Source organism: Mobula birostris, chromosome 8 (genome assembly GCF_030028105.1).
Source record: "Mobula birostris isolate sMobBir1 chromosome 8, sMobBir1.hap1, whole genome shotgun sequence".
Taxonomy (NCBI): Eukaryota; Metazoa; Chordata; class Chondrichthyes; order Myliobatiformes; family Myliobatidae; genus Mobula; species Mobula birostris.
In genome coordinates, this window is record NC_092377.1 from 166,184,988 (window position 1) to 166,204,191 (window position 19,204).

The 19,204-nt window shown below is 45.8% G+C and overlaps 1 protein-coding gene and 1 long non-coding RNA gene across 3 annotated transcripts in view; one reads left to right on the forward strand and one right to left on the reverse strand.

The window, feature by feature from the left end:
• Positions 1 to 1,888: 1,888 nt before the first annotated feature.
• LOC140201940 (uncharacterized) lies at positions 1,889 to 19,172 on the reverse strand. Of its 2 annotated transcripts, none has more exons than XR_011886995.1 (3): positions 19,028 to 19,172; positions 8,554 to 8,663; positions 1,889 to 2,385 (listed from the first exon to the last, which is right to left on the reverse strand). It is a non-coding gene; the product is annotated as an uncharacterized lncRNA (long non-coding RNA). The 2 variants fall into 2 exon arrangements; XR_011886994.1 differs by lacking the exon at positions 19,028 to 19,172 and adding an exon at positions 15,348 to 15,469.
• Positions 9,801 to 19,204, forward strand: part of polr3d (polymerase (RNA) III (DNA directed) polypeptide D) — a 36,253-nt gene continuing 26,849 nt past the window's right edge. Inside the window, exons 1-2 of the mRNA XM_072266779.1 lie at positions 9,801 to 9,967; positions 14,344 to 14,522. Of these exons, the coding sequence (XP_072122880.1) occupies positions 14,358 to 14,522 (165 nt within the window). The 5' untranslated portion in view covers positions 9,801 to 9,967; positions 14,344 to 14,357. The remainder of the gene's footprint in view (positions 9,968 to 14,343; positions 14,523 to 19,204) is intronic.

The following is a 19,204-nucleotide window of genomic DNA, read 5'->3' on the forward strand; positions in this document are numbered from 1 at the left end:
ATGTCCCCGGTTATCGGTGGTTGCGAGCGCTGGTGTCCGCAGTTCTCACCCTGGCCCCAGCCCCGAAAAACCACGGGTTCACAAATCGCGCCCTGTTCAACACGCTTGTCCGCTGAGAACCAAGCTTCTAAGAATTGTCAAGATCTCTTGTTTTGTGCTTCTGCCAGGATTTCAGAATCAGAATCAGGTGCTTACATGACTGTGTGGCTAGACACAGCTCAAATGTCATCTATAAATTTGCTGATGATACAAGCATTGTTGGCAGAATTTCAAATGGCGACGAAACGACGTGCATGAGCGAGAAATACCAGTCAGTGGAGCGGTATCGCAGCAGCAACCTCGCACTCAGGTCAGCAAGACCACGAGCTGATGGTGGGCTCCGGAAAGAGTAAGACAAGGATACACGCCAACCTTCACAGAGGGATCAGGAGTGGAGAGAGTGAACAACTTCAAGATCCTGGGTGTCAATACCTCTGAGGATCTAACCCCGAGGCAACATATCGATCTAGCTATAAAGAAGGCAAGACAGCGGCTATATTTCATTAGGAGTTTGAGGAGCATTTGTTTGTCAACTAAAATACTCGTGAACTTCTACAAATGTACTGTAGAGAGCATTCTGACTGGCTGCATCACCATCTGGTATTGGGGGAGCGTGCTTCTGTACAAGATAGAAGTTAGTTGCAGAAACTTGTAAAATTAGTCAGCTCCGTCATGGTACCAGCCCCATAGTATAGTCATAGTCACAGTCATACTTTATTAAACCCCGGGGGAAATTGGTTTTCATTACAGTTGCTCCATAAATAATAAATAGTAATAGAACCATAAATTAGTAGTATGTAAATTATGCCAGTAAATTATGAAATAAGTCCAGGACCAGCTTACAGGCTCAAGGTGTCTGACCCTCCAAGGGAGGAGTTGTAAAGTTTGATGGCCACAGGCAGGAATGACTTCCTATGACGCTCTGTGTTGCATCTCGGAGGAATGAGTCTCTGGCCGAATGTACTCCTGTGCCCACCCAGTACATTATGTAGTGGATGGGAGACATTGTCCAAGATGGCATGCAACTTGGACAGCATCCTCTTTTCAGACACCACCGTCAGAGAGTCCAGTTCCATCCCCACAACATCACTGGCCTTACGAATGAGTGTGTTGATTCTGTTGGTGTCTGCTCCCCTCAGCCTTCTGCCCCAGTATCCAGGACATCCTCGAGGAGCGGTGCCTTAGGAAGGTGGCATCCATCATTAAGGACCCCCACCACCCAGGATATGCCCTCTTCTCATTGTTGCCGTCGGGAAGGAGGTACAGAAACCTGTAGACACACACACAGCAATTCAGGAACAGCTTCTTCCCCTTCGCCATCCAATTTCTGAGTGGACACTGAACCCATGATCACTACCTCACTACTTTTTATTTCTGTTTATTTTTGCACTACTTATATCAACCTAACTATTTAATAGACATCTACATACTGTAATTCAGTTTGTTCTCTATATGTATTAACCGTGTATTTCATTGTACTGCTGTCGTAAAGTTAACATATTTCACGACATATGCGAGCACTATTTCCCTGATGAACTTGAGTCCTTCTTGGTCTTCATGTCCTGAGGTAAGGACAGAGGATCGTGTTTCTTTACGGTGAGCTGATGTTCATGCAGTCTCATGGATAGTTTTCTTTCCATCTATCCTACAGAGCGTTTGGGGCAGCCCCCACATCGGATATGGATATTATGTTTGTGGGCTGTTGGATCTTTGGGTCTGGAGACGAATGTTCTGTTAGTTGTTCTGGGTCTGTGTGCTACCATTATTCTGCGTGGATGGAGCAGTCTTGTATATGTACAGTATACATTATAATAAATTTATTATAAACTTCAATAGGTGTACAGTGGAGTGCATTGCAGCCTAATGTAGAGGTGGCAGTGAACATCTTCAAGTGCTGCTGCCTGGACATTCATCATGAGGGACACTTGGCACCTGGGACATGCCCTCTTCTCATCAGGGATGAGGTACGGGAGCCTGAAGACCCACACACACTCAGTGATTCCGAAACAGCTCCTGCCCATCCGCCATCAGGTTTCTGAGTGGCCCATGAATATTACATTGTTAGTCCTTTTATTTTGTAATATTTATTGTTGACATTTATAATAATCTTATGGGTGGCGGGGTGGAGATACATCTCTACCAAAGGAGGTGTAAGGCGTTCCTTCCCTCCGCTAGCCTGCAGGTCACCCTTGGGCAAGGTGTAGCACCTGCTTAGCCCCCCGATCAGGGTCATGTGAAGCCATGGGAGCAGGTGGTGGATGGTCGTGTGAGCAGCTGGTGCAGATCACAAGTCCTGGTTATGTGACCACTGATTTCTGGAGATGCGATTCTTCTCACTGAACATTTCTAGTGACGGATAAAGATTGAAGATTAGCTTTCATTTGTCTTGTGTATATCGAAACATACAGTGAAATGTGTCATTTATGTTAATAACCAAAACTACCCAAGGATGTGCTGGGGGCAAGTGCTGCCATGCTTCTGGCGCCCACATAGCATGCCCACAAATCACTAACCCACATAGCATGCCCACAACTCACTAACCCACGTAGCATGCCCACAAATCACTAATCCACGTAGCATGCCCACAACTCAGTAACCCACATAGCATGCCCACAACTCACTAACCCACGTAGCATGCCCACAACTCACTAACCCACGCAGCATGCCCTCAATTCACTAACCCACATAGCATGCCCACAACTCACTAACCCACATAGCATGCCCACAAATCACTAACCCACATAGCATGCCCTCGACTCACTAAACCACATAGCATGCCCTCAATTCACTAACCCACATAGCATGCCCACAACTCACTAACCCACGTAGCATGCCCACAACTCACTAACCCACGTAGCATGCCCACAACTCAGTAACCCACATAGCATGCCCACAACTCACTAACCCACGTAGCATGCCCACAAATCACTAACCCACATAGCATGCCCTCAATTCACTAACCCACATAGCATGCCCACAACTCACTAACCCACATAGCACGCCCACAACTCACTAACCCACGTAGCATGCCCACAACTCAGTAACCCACATAGCATGCCCACAACTCACTAACCCACGTAGCATGCCCACAACTCAGTAACCCACATAGCATGCCCACAAATCACTAACCCCAACCTGTACGTGTTTCGAATCTGAGAGGAAACAGGACCAGCTAGAGGAGTCCCGTGCAGTGGGCAAAAGCTCCTTACAGACAGCGACAGGAATTGAACCATTGAATGTGAGGTCAATTTAAATATAATGAGGTATATAGCTAAATATAATCGATAGAGAGAAGGGCAGTTCACTGGACACCACAATGGACGCCGTAAAGCCCTGGCAATGATAGGAAGCTCACTCTCAATTTCTCATCCCTATTGGTCACAAGGGTGTAATCGGGCAGCACGGCTGCATTGGGCTGGAAGGGCCTGTTACTGAGCTGTATCTCCAAATAAATAAATAAAAATAGTGAAAGTGGCTAAATTTCAGTTATAAGTCATTGTGCCACATTCCAAAGACTTTCAGGTCGGGTTAGTAAGCTGTGGGACATTGCCTCAAGATTCAGGGGAGTAGATTTAGGTCAGAGATGAGGAGGAACAGCTTTTCCCAGAGAGTGGTGAATCTGTGGAATTCTCTGCCCAATGAAGCAGTGGAGGCTACCTCACTCAATATATTTAAGACAAGGTTGGATAGATTTTTGCATAGTAGGGGAATTAAGGGTTCTGGGGAAAAGGCAGGTAGGTGGAGATGAGTCCATGGCCAGATCAGCCATGATCTTATTGAATGGTGGAGCAGGCTTGACGGGCCAGATGGCCGACTCCTGCTCCTCTTTCTTATGTTCTTATGCTACATTGGCACCGGAAGATGGCGACCCTTGCGGGCTGCCCCCAGCACATACTTGGGCTGTGTTGGTCATTGATGCAAAACGACACATTTCAATGTATGTTTTGATGTACGTGTGACAAATAAACGGAATCTTTAATCCTTAAATCTTTCATGTTTCTGCTAAAAGTTGCCCCCGCTGAAGATCTTTCTCCTTGCCCCTGTCCTGTGACCTGGACTGTTAGTGAGCAGTGCACCTGAGCTGCTGAATGGAGCTGAAATCAAGCTGTGCCTTGGCCCAGGAACTCCTGATTTATGGACTGTGTGAGGCGTTGAGTAAAAGGGAAATACTTACCAAATAGTCCAATGATTAAGAGGATGTATTACAAGAAAATTACCAACAGAAGACAGATTGTGGGAGCCATTGGAAGCATTGCCACACTGAGCAAACAGTCTCACTGATAGATACAATTATAAGGTGATCCAAATAGTGATAGCGAGGAGTAATATTGAATTGGACAATAACAACACTACAGACAGAGATAAATTATGTGGCTGCTTTTTGTAGATCTAGTCTAGAAATTTTAAAGTGTATGAGATTGCACTCTTATATAATTCTCTACTCTTTATAATTGTTAAATTCTGTTGATTCGTTTTGGAATGTCACACCTTGACCAACACACCACGGCACACTCCTGATGCACTCAGTGGCCAATTTATTAGGTACCTCCTGTAGTTCTTGGTTTTCTGCTGTAGCCTGTCTACCTCAGTCTCGATATGTTGTGTGCTCAGAGATGCTCGTCTGCCCACCACTGTTTATCGCAGAGTTACTTAGTTACTGTGGCCTTCCTATCAAGGCAGTCTTAAATGGAAGAGACGGACAATGGTAAAGGTGGGAAGAGGTAAAAAAACAGCATGTCAGGGCATTGAGTATAAAAGTTGGGATGTCACGTTGTATCTTATAAAACTGCATTGGAGTGATGTGTTCAGTTCTGGTCACCACATCATAGGAAGGACGTGGAGGCTTTGGAAAGGGTGCAGATTAAGTTCACCAGAATGTTACCTGGATTAAACTGTATTAGATATTAAAAAAGAGGATGGGCAAATATGCATTTTTTCCCTAGAGCACTGGAGAATAACGAAGTATGTAAAACATATAAAATTATGTGAGGTATGCACTCAATGGCCACATTATTAGGCACCTCCTGTAGCTAATAAAGTGACCATTGAAAGTGTCCACGGGTTTAATCCTGTTTGTTCAGATGATTACAGAAGATTTTATACACCTAATTTAAGCAGACAGGTTTAATTATTGATATAATTTATACTGCAATATTGATTTTCCAATCAATGTTAGTTACACAAGCTGCTTGAACATTATCATGTTGTTTAATGTTTACCTGTACTGCACACTACATGCATTTTGAATTATATTTTATTAACTTAATTATGGTAATATTTTTGGTTTATGTGTTGTGATATCTGTTTTGTAGGTGCACTGTGATCCAGAGGAACGTTGTTTCATTTAGTTGTATGGTTGTCTATACGGTGGGGGGGGGGTGAGGGGGGATGTGTAGCACCTCTGTTGAAGGGGCTTGCCATGGCTATTCTGGGGCAACTTGCTCACATTTGGCCCTCACCGGACATTCAGCTCTCATTTGCGGCTCCAAGTAGCCGTTTGCATGCAACAGCGGCCACAGCCTGCTACACCGCTCCGACAAGCGGGCTATACCAGTGAGGGGAGCTGAAGGCTTCATCCCCTGGTGAGATAGGGACATGCCTGTCCTAGCGTGCAAAGTCAGTTCCAACAGACTGGACAGATAAGATCTACAGTGAGATCCAACGGCCAGGAAGACCATACTGCAACGCTCCATGGAGAGCAAAGGACATGACAAGACACAGGAGGAGTCATGGTCATCCACTGCACCAAGGAAGACCCCAGTTTGTGACGCTTGTTCGTACCACTGGACACGGACTTCCAAGGTTGAGAGAGAAGAACTGCTCCACTGCAATGGCTTTTCCACTTTAAAAACTCTCCCACACAGGTTTCTTGTCATCGTCAGACACAATGGACAACCACTACCGTATTATGTGCAGTCAGATGACAATAAATTTGAACTTGAACTTGACGATTATGCGAGTAGGCTGTGCATGGGTTTCTTTCCATGGTTCCTAACATTATGACAAAAGGAACAAGGGTAAAATGATTCATTGGGTGTAAGGTGTGTTGATGTTTTCTGAAGCTATGCAAAATTTCTATAAGATCCAAGCTTTTGTTCAGAGAACTGTGTCCTAACCAACTGCTAATGCATTATGTTGTGAGCACATGTGTGCAATCTTGCTAATACTGCAAAACTCTAAGAGACTACCTTACTTAAAGAATCTCATTCAGAACTGCAGTCACTGCAAAAGCAAGCTACAGAAGAAAACTATCTTTAAGGTGCTCTGGATACCTTCCAAAGTACTTTTTAAGGTAAAGAGGCACGGTTAGCATAACAGCTTGTCTAAAGCTTTACAGCACCAACAATTGAGGTTGAATTCTGCTGCTGTCAGTAAGGTGTTTGTACGTTCTCCCTGTGACCACATGAGTTTCCTCCCACATTCCAAAGATGAACAGGTTCGGGTTAGTAAATTGTGGGCATTCTATGTTGATGACAGAAGCAAGGCGACACTTACGGGCAACCCCCAGCACATCCTTGGACTGTGTTAGTCGTTGATGCAAATGACACATTTCCCTTTGTGTTCAATGTACATGTTACAAATAAAGCTAATCTTTAATATTTATCTTTACTTTCTACACAGGAACAGGTTTGAAGAGTCTGCAGGCCCCCCTTCCCATTCATGCTTAATGCCTAGTCTAATACAGTACTAGATATTGTAGCTCGGTGCATCCACTGCAAAGCCTCTGTGGGAAAGGACTACAGTCTAAGATGCGAGGATCAGACTTGCTACTGGCATCTTTTGCATCTGTCTTCATCTTAGGATCTGGCCCTGACTGGTGGTGAGAGAGGAGGTGCAGAGGCAGATGTTTCACTTCCCCTTTCTTTTCCAGTCCCACTACAAAATGTTGACTGTTTATTCCCTCTGTAGATGCTGCCTGACCTGCTGAGTTCCTCCAGCATTTTGTGTGTGTTGCCCTGGATTTCCAGAACCTGCAGAATCTCTTCTGTTTAATGCTTGGTGGCTCTTCTGAGGAAGAGGAAACCAGCTGAAACATTAACTGTTTCTCTCTCCACAGATGCTGCCTGATTTGCTGAGTTCCTCCAGCATTTTGTTTGTGTTGCCCTGGATTTCCAGCATCTGCAGAATCTCGTGTTACAGATGGCCCCCTAACATCTTAGTCTTCTCAATGAGGCCCTAAGGTCCTGGCATCACTAGTCCTGAGTTGGACAATCCTCACCAGGGCTGCATGAAAAGAATTACTTTTTAATCAGGGTAGAAGTCGAGAGTTCAAAGGCAGAGCTGTGTTTGAATGTGGGAAGTCTGGGAGGCTTCTTGTCTCCCAGATAAACACATCTGCACCAGGTGCACTGAGGTGCAGTTCCTGGGAGAACTTACTAAGAACCTGGAGCTGCAGCTTGATGACCTTGGACTCATACGGGAGAATGAGGAGGTGATAGACAGGGGCTGCAGGGGGGTAGTCACCCCTAGATTGCAGGAATCTGGAAAATGGGTGACTGTCAGGAGGAAGTGAACCTGGAGCAGATGTTTCCTATGGTGGGAGAGTCTAAGACCAGAGGACCCAGCCTCAGCATAGAGGGGCATCCTTTAAGGACGGAGATTAGGAGGAATTTCTTTAGCCAAAGAGTGGTGAATCTGTGAATTTGTTGCCAAATGCAGCTGTGGAGACCAAGTCATTGGGTATATTTAAGGCAGAGGTTGATAGATCCTTGATTGGTCAGGACATGAAGGGATACAGGAAGAAGGCAGGAGACTGGGGCTGAGAGGAAAAAATGGATCAACCATGATGAAATGGCGGAGGAACCTCAAAGGACCAAATGGCCTAATTCTGCTCCTATGTCTTATAGTCATTGGACTGAGGGTCTGTGTTCTGTGCAACAGACTCCCAGATACTTCATGGGTGTATTGCTTCAAGAGAGAACTTGAGCTGTGCTGATGTATTGTAAATAGGATGTACCAGCTGGATGCTTCTCCAGGGTTTGTCGCCTTGACATGGTGGGGAGGCTTCCAAGTCTCTGAAACCCTGAGAATGATGCTGCCTCCTGGTAGATGTCACTTGCAGTAGTAAGGTTAAGGTGTGGGGGTGGGGGGATCCAGACTAGGATTGATCCAACCAAGACCTCAGTGGTGGAGACAGCGGAATTTGATGGCACATCGCTGTCGCAGTGAAGGCGGAGGAGGGCTGCAACAGAGAGAAGTCCCCCGTGAAAAAATCCACTGGACCCTGACCCCGATCTGCCCCGGGGCATTAGCCTCACCATGTTAAATAAAGCTGCACACAGGCATTCTCTATTAGGAGATTTCACCCTAACACCTCAGCTATGTGGACCCCTGGTAGGCCTCTACAGTCACCTGAGGACCCATTAATAGAATGTCCCTTAGGAGACATCATAACTGATTCAGACCACCGTACTCCTGGTTGGATGCCACGATGAATGTAAGGAAACATGTTGACTGATTGTATACAAGAAATTCAATATATTTCTATGAATAAAGTATATTTTTAAAATTTACATCACTCTGAGAGACATCATCATCATTATGTGTCGTGTTGAATGATGAGGACGGTCACGGTCTTTGCATCACCATGATTGTTCTTGGCACATTTTTCTACAGAAGGGCAGCTAAGCAAAAAAAAAAATCAATATTGACAAATGAACATTGACTTCTCTAACTTCCGTTAATGCCCCACCTCCCCTTCGTACCCCATCTGTTATTTATTTATTATTATTATTATATATTTTTTTCTCTCTCCTTTTTCTCCCTCTGTCCCTCTCACTATACTCCTTGCCCATTCTCTGGGCTTCCCCCCTTCCCCTTTCTTTCTCCCTGGGCCTCCTGTCCCATGATCCTCTCATATCCTTTTTGCCAATCACCTGTCCAGCTCTTGGCTCCATCCCTCCCCCTCCTGTCTTCTCCTATCATTTCAGATCACCCTCCTCCCCCTCCCACTTTCAAATCTCTTACTATCTCTTCTTTCAGTTAGTCCTGACGAAGGGTCTCGGCATGAAACGTCGACTGTACCTCTTCCTATAGATGCTGTCTGGCCTGCTGCATTCACCAGCAATTTTTATGTGTGTTGCTTGAAATTCTAGCACCTGCAGATTTCCTCGGATTTGCATTTTTAAATTGACAAATGAAGAGGATCTTGATGAATTTCCTATTTGATTACGTCTAATTTTACACCTAATCTGTTGTGTTTGGGACGTGATTTATAACTAATTAATTTATAACTAATCAATTATAACTAATCTATTAAAAGAAGGATCTACATTTGATTCAAAGGGAGAAAGACTCAGGTTTATTATATAGAATATAGGGAATGCAATTCTTTTCCCTTCTCCTGTTTATCCAACGATCCACACTCCAGTCTAGCAGGTGGCGGTAATGCACCTAAAAGCTGGTTTGCCAACCGCCATAAAACAACACAAGAAGAAGATTCAAAGGGATATGGAGCCAAATTTGTGGAAGGCATCAGGAGGCCAGATTAAACGTTAACAATTTCTTCACTAACGATACGCACAAAATGCTGGAGGAACTCAGAGAGCAGATAGGATTTAGGAAAAGAATATAGTCGATGTTTCCGGCCGAAACCCCTCATCCTGTATGTATTGCTTGGATTTCCAGCATCTGCAGATTTTCTCGTGTTTGCAATTTCTTCACTACCTCCGCTCCACTTTCAGCGCCATGTCAGTGCGGGGCAATGCTGACTGGTCCGTCGCGCATGCTCACTTGTAGGGAGGTAGCAATTTGCCCCGCAGTAAGATGGTTGTGGAGAGGAGCCGGCAGTGATCGGTGTCACTGGAGAGACTGAGCGGTCTGGAAGGGGAGGCGGGAATTCTGCAGTGTGTAAGAGTCTGAGGAGAGGGAGAAGAAGAGAGAGCGAGAGCGGCACAGCGGGACAGGGGATCAACACGTGTGTGTGCAGGTAACTGAGGCCTAATGCTGTGGGTGCCCCGGGTACCGCGTGCTTTGGCTTCTCACCTTCAAAGCCCCCCCCACCCTGTTTCTCCCAACTCCATCCTCATCACCTTCCCCCACCCCATTCTCGCCCCTCCCCCACCCCATTCTCGCCCCTTCCCCTCCCCCCAGCTCCTCGCCCCTTCCCCCCCCCCAGTCCACCCCCGGCTCCTCGCCCCTCCCCCAGTCCCCCCTCTACTCGCCAGTTTCCCCCCTCCACCCCCGGCTCATCGTCTCTCCTCCCTCCTCCCTGTTCCCCCGTCTGGTATCCCCCCACCCCCGGCTTCTCACCCTCACTCTGCCCACCATGCCCCTCAGCTCCCGACCTATCAATTTTGATTTCAGGAAACTTACTAAACATGCCACCGATATGGATCATAAGACAGAGGCGCAGAATTAGATAATTCGTCCCGTTGTTCTGTTTCACCAAACGATTATGGCTGATTTATTTTCCTTCTCGGCTGCATTCTCCAACATTAACATTCCCCCCATAGCATTTTCCCTCACACGAAGCCCCGCTCAGAATCTTTCAAAATAGCTATAAGTCTTGTCCCCCACATTCACTGCCAATAACTTTTCTACTAATGTACGACTCTCATTCTTGGTGTATCCCCACTGCCTTAAAGGTACAACATTAGCATTCCTCTTGCCTTTTGGTACTTCACCTGTGGCTAACCGAGAGACAAGCATTTCTGCAAGGACCTCCTTGTTCCCTGACTATTCCCTATGCACCTTACACATTTGTGCTTAGCCCACTGTTCTGCTCTGTCTACCCTCATGTCTGTGTGGCTAAACACAACTCAAATACCCACTATAACTTTGCTGATGAAACCAACATTGATGGTAGAATGAGAAGGCATAGAGGAGTGAGATAAAATAAATCAGCTGGTTGAGAGATGTCACAACAACAACCTTGCGCTCAAGACCAGGGAATTGCCTTGACTTCAGGAAGGAGAAGTTTGGAGAACATACACTACACTAATCGTCAATAAGAAGTGTGAAAGTGTGAGCAGCTTCAAGTTCCTGGCATCGACATCTCAGAGGATCTATCCTGGCCTCTACATATTTTTGCAATCACAAGGAAGGTGACCAGTGACTATATTTCATTAGGAGTTTCACTGGTATGTCACCAGAGCAACATACAAGCTTCTAGAGATGATATGGGTGATTCTGGCATTGTAGCATTCATCACAGCCTGGTGTGGAGACGCCAAAGCACAGGAATGCAAGAGGCCACGGTGTGTTCGAGACTCAGCCGGCTCCATCACGAGCATAATCTTCCACACCATTGAGGCATCTTCAAGAGGCAGTGCCTCAACAAGGAGGCATCATTAAGGGCCCTCACTCTCCAGGACATGCCTTTCCTCATTACTACCATCGGAGGAGGTACAGGAGTCTGACGATGCATACTGAATGATTGAGGAGCAACCTCATCCCCTCTGCCATGAGATTTATGAACAGTCTATAAACACTGCCTCGTTTTTAAAAACTTTTTTTTTGTCGTTTATAGATTTTTAGGTCCTTGCACTGTACTGCTTTGGATGGTGGGGTGGAGATGCGTCTCTACCAAAGGAGGTGTAAGGTGCTCCTTCCCTCTGTTAGCCTGCGGGTCACCCTTGGGCGAGGTGTAGCACCTGCTTAGCCCCTGATCAGGGTCACGTGAAGCCATGGGAGCAGGTGGTGGATGCTTATGTGAGCAGCTGGTGCATATCTTGAGTCCTGGTTATGTGACCACTGACATGAGGCAGACAATCTCTGAAGAGTATTGATAATGGCTGGGGTCACCCGTCTTGTAAAAACACTGCCCAGAAGAAGGCAATGGCAAATCACTTCTGTAGAAAAAATTGCCAAGAATAATCATGGTCATGGAAAGACCATGGTAGTTCACATCATAAGAATGGGCACGTATCAAACAACCTGTACTGCTGCTGCAAAGCAAATTTCACTTCATGTCTGAGTGATTATAAGCCTGATTCTGATTCAGAATCTCTTCCCTTGTTAACCAATAACATGTTAGTTTGCACCTGGTCCGGCCCCATCGATTTATCCAAATTCATTCATTTCAAAGCCTCTATCTTTGTGATGTTGATAGGAAGTGAGATTGTTTTGCAGCAGCCTTAGCATATCACTGTTCCCTCCCTGGAACTCAGTACTTCCCATGCCCTCCTTCATAAGCAGTAATAACAAGTATTGATTTATTTTTGGATTGGACTGCCCATTGTGCTGCTAGTCTTTAGGGGAGCAATGAAGAGCCTGCTCCATCTCTGACAGTGCTGAAGGCTTCCTCTCGGTTTTCACCACTGTCAGCGATGTAAGTCGCGGGTGGAGACTCAGGAATAGCACCACACTCAGATGAAGGAGGATTCTTTATTGCTGCTTCCGTAAAAATGTTTTACAGGTCAGGGTTGTTAGCCCTGAGCTGAACCCGGAGCACCACTGAACTGCTTTTAGTATGGCCTCTACCCTTTTACCTGACTGACATGGGTGACCCTACCAAGAGCCAAAGCACAAGGTGCTGACTCCAGCCACACAGCTCTGAGTCATTGAGGCACGCAAGCCTGTAAACCCAAGGACAAGGTTGTGGTCCTCTTGGAGGAAGGATTCATTTAAGACCCCAATAATTTCCCATGGCTCTGCTGTGATTCTTAAGGAGACCTACTCTCTTCCTACCCTACTTACCTTTTTATTCTTAACATATTTATAGAATTATTTTTCACCATTCTCCTTTGTTTTATCTGCCATGGCTCCACTTTGCCCTCTTAGCATACTCCTACATCCTCTATACAATGTACTCTCTTGATCTCCAAATTCATAAATTATGATAATTGTCCCATGAAGGAACTGGTCGTGGACCTCAGAGAGGGGAAGACTGGAGAACCAGGTTTGAATCTCATTCATGGCAGTGTAGCTGTTAGCATAACGCTATTACTGCGTCACCAATCATCGATTGGGTTTCAATTCCCTGTATGGAGTTTGTATGTTCTCCCTGTGACCATGTGAAGGTTCCTTCAGGCATTCCAGTTACTCCCTATTATTCCGAAGATGTATGGTTAGAGTTATTAAGTTATGGCAGTGCTATGTTTGTGCTGGAAGCATGGCAATACTTGCGCGCATCCCCCAGCACAATCCTCGCTGATTTGATTTGATACAAATTACGCATTTGGAAGTGCTGTTAACAACAAGGCTACAGTCCTGGAACTGGAAAGTGGTTTGAGGTGAAAGCTAATCTTTAAAAATCTCTTTCTGTCCCATTGCAGGAGCAGGCCATTTGGCCCATTGGATCCATTCTGGTATCTATCCCATTAGTTCCATTCCTGTCTCGTTATCTCCCTGTATCCTTGTGGCTTTCTCACATGCTGTACCTGCCCAGCAACTCCCCTTTGATTCTCTTTTGCCATTAACTTCCAATAAGGGATCATTAGAAGTAAATATTTGAGATGTGGGAGGAATACGCTTAAGCAAGTCCCATTTGCCGATGTTTGGTTTGTGTTCCTCCTTTCCCCCATGGAGTGAAGATGCAACCTCTTCACAGACAACCTGGGTCCCTGGAATTATGGGAAAGCAGAACTGTGCTATTTTTATCCCTGGAAATTTCCTGGCTTTTTAAGGAGAGCTGATTTTGGCAGCATCCATCATTAAGGACCTCCACCACCCACAACATTCCCTCTTCTCATTGTTACCATCAGGAAGGAGGTACAGGAGCCTGAAGGCACACACTCAATGATTCAGGTACAGCTTCTTCCCCTCTGCCATCCGAATTCTGATTAGATATTGGACCCATGGAACGTGACCTCACTACTTTTTAGTTCCTTTTTTTTTGTGAAAAGTTAATAAATTTCATGATATATGCCAGTGTTATTAAACTTGATTCTGAATCTGAAATGCTAAAACTGCTGTGGATGTGTAGTTCTTTTAGATTTAGATTAGATTCACTTTATTTATGAATTGCATCATTTGCATCAACCAACACTGTCCAAGGGTGTGCTGGAGGCAGCCTACAAGTGTCGCCATGTTTCCGGTGCAAACGTAGTATGCCCACTGCTCACTAACCCTAACCTGGACGTCCATGGAATATAGAAGAAAACCAGAGTACCGAAAGGAAACTCACAGGGAGACCATACAAACACCTTTCAGACAGTGGTGGGAGTTTAACCCCGATCGATGATCGCTGGCACTGAAAAGCATTATGCTAACTACCTCGCTACCGTGCCAAACAACTCGGGCTCTAGGCTTTGCATAGACTGTACTGCTTGGTTGACTTGGTGGGGAAGAGCCTTTGTAAAGTCATGGCTAAAATGTCTCTCTATATACGTAGTTGTTTGAAACTACTTGTTCTATTCCACAGAGTAGCAAGCTACGATGTCTGACAGGGGCCCCAGCGGAGATGCTGGCAACCCCAGTGGGATCAGACCCGCCATTACGGTGGGCAGGGGCCTGCCGGGCCGCCGGAATTCAGCCACCGTCACACCAGGCCGCCTGCCTTCCATCCGTTCACGAGACCTGACCCTGGGAGGAATGAGAAAGGTTAGTGGCTTTGGTTGGAGATACAGCTGAACTTTATTTGTCACAAGTACACCGATACATACAGTGAAGTGTGCTGTTTGCCTCAACTGAAATCGGTGAGCATTGTACTGGGGGCAGCCTGCAAGTGTCGTCACACTTCCAGCACCAATATAGCATGCTCATTAACCCTAACTGTACATCTTTGAACTGTGGGAGGACACCGGGGTTCCTGGAGGAAACCCACACGGTCACAGGGAGAACATACAACTCCTTGTAACAGCAGCAGGAATTCAACTCTGATCAGTTATTGTTGGCAGCCTAATGACATTATGCTAACCACTGCGCCGTCATAAAGCCTGTCCATTTGCTTTTCCGGTTCCCAGAACCTGGCAGAGATAAAAGGAGAGATCCTTATTTCTGGAAGTCTGGAATGAAAGTAGAGCTATAAAGGCCAGTAAAGCTTTGATGTTGTGTTCCTCCCTCTGGGCTGTTATCCTTTCTGTGTGTGTGCCAGTGTAATTTCTCATTCCTGGTTTCCTGTTCCCACAGTCAGGTTTTATTATTGCAACTTGCTGACGCTTACCGAGCGCAGTTTCAAACATGCGGCAGGGTTTTGATGGAGTGGTGTTGACGAAGAACATGTCAGTAAACCAAAGCTTGTCGGAAACTTCAACATATGATCTGAGTTGACATTAGTGCGGTTCTGAGAGTTGGGCTGTCGATGATAAGACTATAAGACATAGGATTCGAACTGGGTCATTTAGCCCAGTGCATCTTCTGCGCCATTCAATCATGGCTGATTTATTATCCCTCTCAAATCTTATTCTTGTGCCTTCTCCCCATTACCTTTGAAGCGCTTGCTGTCTCAACCTCCTTTTTAGATATACCAATGACCTGGCCTCCATCCACAACCGTCTTGCAATGAGTTCCACAGGTTCGCCATCCTTTTGGACATAGAACACAGAACACTACAGTACAGCACGGGTCCTTTAGCCCATGATCTTGTAAATTACTCCAAGATCAATTATCCCTTCCCTCCCACAAAGCCCCTTTATTTTTAATCATTGATGTGCTTTTTAAATGTTGCTAATGTATCTGCCTTTACCGCCATCCTGGCAGCATGTTTCATGTACCCAACTCTGTATGTGTGTTTTTTTTTGAAAAACTACCTCTAACATTCCCCCCCCCGTACTTTTCTCCCAATTAGCTTAAAATTGTGTCTGATTTTAAGAGTCTCTTAAATATCCCTAATGTATCTGTCTCTACCACACAGTCACCGTAAAATTATGCCCTTTTGTTTTTGCCATTTCCACCCCAGGAAAACGTACTGACTGTCCACTATCAATACCTCTTATCATCTTGTACACCTCTATCAAGTCACCTCTCATCCATCTTCGCTTTAAAGAGAAAGGCGCTAGCTTACTCAGCCTGTCCTCATAAGACATGCTCTCTAATCCAGGCAGCTTCCTGGTAAATCTACTTCGCACCCTTTCTAAAGCTTCCACATCCTTCCTATAATGAGGTGACCAGAACTGAACAAAATACTTAAGTGTGGTCGAACCAGACTTCTATGGAGCTACAACATTATCTCGCACCTCTTGGTGGAGATGTCAAACAAAATCTATATTACTCCTGTTGTGGACATAAAATATTCAAAACAGCGGTTAGAAAGAGTTCAGTTGATGGTTCTGAGCTGTATTGTTCGGTAAAATGACATCACTAAAACTGGTCCTTTATTGCTGCTTGTGGGAGATTGTTGCGCATTGATTCAGTGTACTTCAGATTTAAACAGACAGAAATTGTTTCTATAGTGCCTTAATACATTGTCAAACAAAGATTGTGGATGTGATGTTGGCAGGTCCACAGGACTGATCTCTGATTCTGTCACCTTGTCCATAAGACATAGGATCAGAACTGGGCTATTTGACTCTGAGTCTGCTCTGCCATTCCATTATAGCTGATTTCTAAGTTCAAAGTGCAATTATTATCATAGTACATGTATCTCACCATATACAACCCTGAGATTCACTTTCTTGCGGGCATACACAGTAAAACCAAGAAACATAGTGGAATCAATGAAAGACTGTACCAACAGGATGGACAAACAATTTATTATTCCTCTCAACCCCAGTCTCCTGCCTACACCCCCTAACCCTTTGACACTCTTACTTATCAAGAACATATCAACTTCCACGTTAAATATACTCAATAGCTTGGCTTCTGCAGCCACCTGTGGCAATGAATTTCACAGATTCACCACCCTCTGGCTAAAGAAATTCCTCCTCATCTCAAAAGCAAAAAGAAAACTGGACACCTTAATCGCCTTTCCCAACTTGCCTGAACAATTGTCTACTGTTTCCACAAAGTGCGTACGTGCCCTTTTTGGAATCAATGATGTTTCAGTCTGTGGCAATGAATACCACAGATTCGCCACCCTCTAGTGAAGGAAATTCCAACTCAACTCTGTTCTAAAATATTGTTTTGTAACTCCAAAACATTACACTAATTCAATGGAGAACAAGAGAGGTGAGAGATGCAAGTCTTTAATTCGTGTTTACTTTTAAGTGAGGCATGTACATATCTTGTGGTAGCATCTTGTATGTAATTCAATTATTTTTGCATGCAATCCATAATGAATTATTTAAGTCAACAAGAATGCTTAAACAATAAATTTACAATATTACCCAAATACTTGGGTGGCAGTGTGGAAATACGTCTCTATCAAAGGAGATGTAAGGTGCTCCTTCCCTCCGCTAACCTGCAGGTCACCCTTGGGCAAGGTGTAGCACCTGCTTAGCCACCCCCCCCCCCCCACCACCAATCAGGGTCATGGAAAGCCATGGGAGCAGGTGGTGGATGGTCGTATGAGCAACTGGTGTATATCACAAGTCCTGGTTATGTGACCACTGACACCATGCAAACAATCTCTAAAGAGTATTGATAATTGCTGAGGGTCACCTGTCTTGTAAGGACACTGCCCAGAAGAATGCAATGGCAAATCGTTTCTGTAGAAAAATTTCCCAAGAACAATCATGGTCATGAAAAGACCATGATTGCCCATATCATACGACATGGCACATAACAAACGAAATCAAACACTACTGAAATATTAAATACACTACAGAAAAGGAATTCCTTATATACTGAAACAACAGGAATTCTGCAGATGCTGGAAATTCAAGCAACACACATCAAAGTTGCTGGTGAACGCAGCAGGCCAGGCAGCATCTGTAGGAAGAGGTGCAGTCGACGTTTCAGGCCGAGACCCTTCGTCAGGACTAACTGAAGGAAGAGTGAGTAAGGGATTTGAAAGTTGGAGGGGGAGGGGGAGATCCAAAATGATAGGAGAGGACAGGAGGGGGAGGGATGGAGCCAAGAGCTGGACAGGTGATAGGCAAAAGGGGATACGAGAGATCATGGGACAGGAGGTCCGGGAAGAAAGACAAGGGTGGGGGGGGGACCCAGAGGATGGGCAAGAGGTATATTCAGAGGGACAGAGGGAGAAAAAGGAGAGTGAGAGAAAGAATGTGTGCATAAAAATAAGTAACAGATGGGGTACGAGGGGGAGGTGGGGCCTTAGCGGAAGTTAGAGAAGTCGATGTTCATGCCATCAGGTTGGAGGCTACCCGGACGGAATATAAGGTGTTGTTCCTCCAACCTGAGTGTGGCTTCATCTTTACAGTAGAGGAGGCCGTGGATAGACATGTCAGAATGGGATGTGGAATTAAAATGTGTGGCCACTGGGAGATCCTGCTTTCTCTGGCGGACAGAGCGTAGATGTTCAGCAAAGCGGTCTCCCAGTCTGCGTCGGGTCTCGCCACTATATAAAAGGCCACATCGGGAGCACCGGACGCAGTATATCACCCCATTCGACTCACAGGTGAAGTGTTGCCTCACCTGGAAGGACTGTTTGGGGCCCTGAATGGTGGTAAGGGAGGAAGTGTAAGGGCATGTGTAGCACTTGTTCCGCTTACACGGATAAGTGCCAGGAGGGAGATCAGTGGGGAGGGATGAGGGGGACGAATGGACAAGGGAGTTGCGTAGGGAGCGATCCCTGCGGAATGCAGAGGGGGGGGGAGGGAAAGATGTGCTTAGTGGTGGGATCCCGTTGGAGGTGGCGGAAGTTACGGAGAATAATATGTTGGACCTGGAGGCTGGTGGGGTGGTAGGTGAGGACTATTCCTAGTGGGGGGGGGGGCAGGAGGATGGAGTGAGAGCAGATGTACGTGAAATGGGGCAGATGCGTTTAAGAGCAGAGTTGATAGTGGAGGAAGGGAAGCCCCTTTCTTTAAAAAAGCAAGACATCTCCCTCGTCCTAGAATGAAAAGCCTCATCCAGAGAGCAGATGCGGCGGAGACGGAGGAATTGCGAGAACTTCCCGGACCTCCTGTCCCATGATCCTCTCGTATCCCCTTTTGCCTATCACCTGTCCAGCTCTTGGCTCCATCCCTCCCCCTCCTGTCTTCTCCTATCATTTTGGATCTCCCCCTCCCCCTCCCCCTCCAACTTTCAAATCCCTTACTCACTCTTCCTTCAGTTAGTCCTGACGAAGGGTCTCGGCCTGAAACGTCGACTGCACCTCTTCCTACAGATGCTGCCTGGCCTGCTGCGTTCACCAGCAACTTTGATGTGTATTCCTTATATACTGAGGTTGTGTCCTCTGATCCTAGACTTGTGTACTTACAGGAAGCATCCTTTCCACG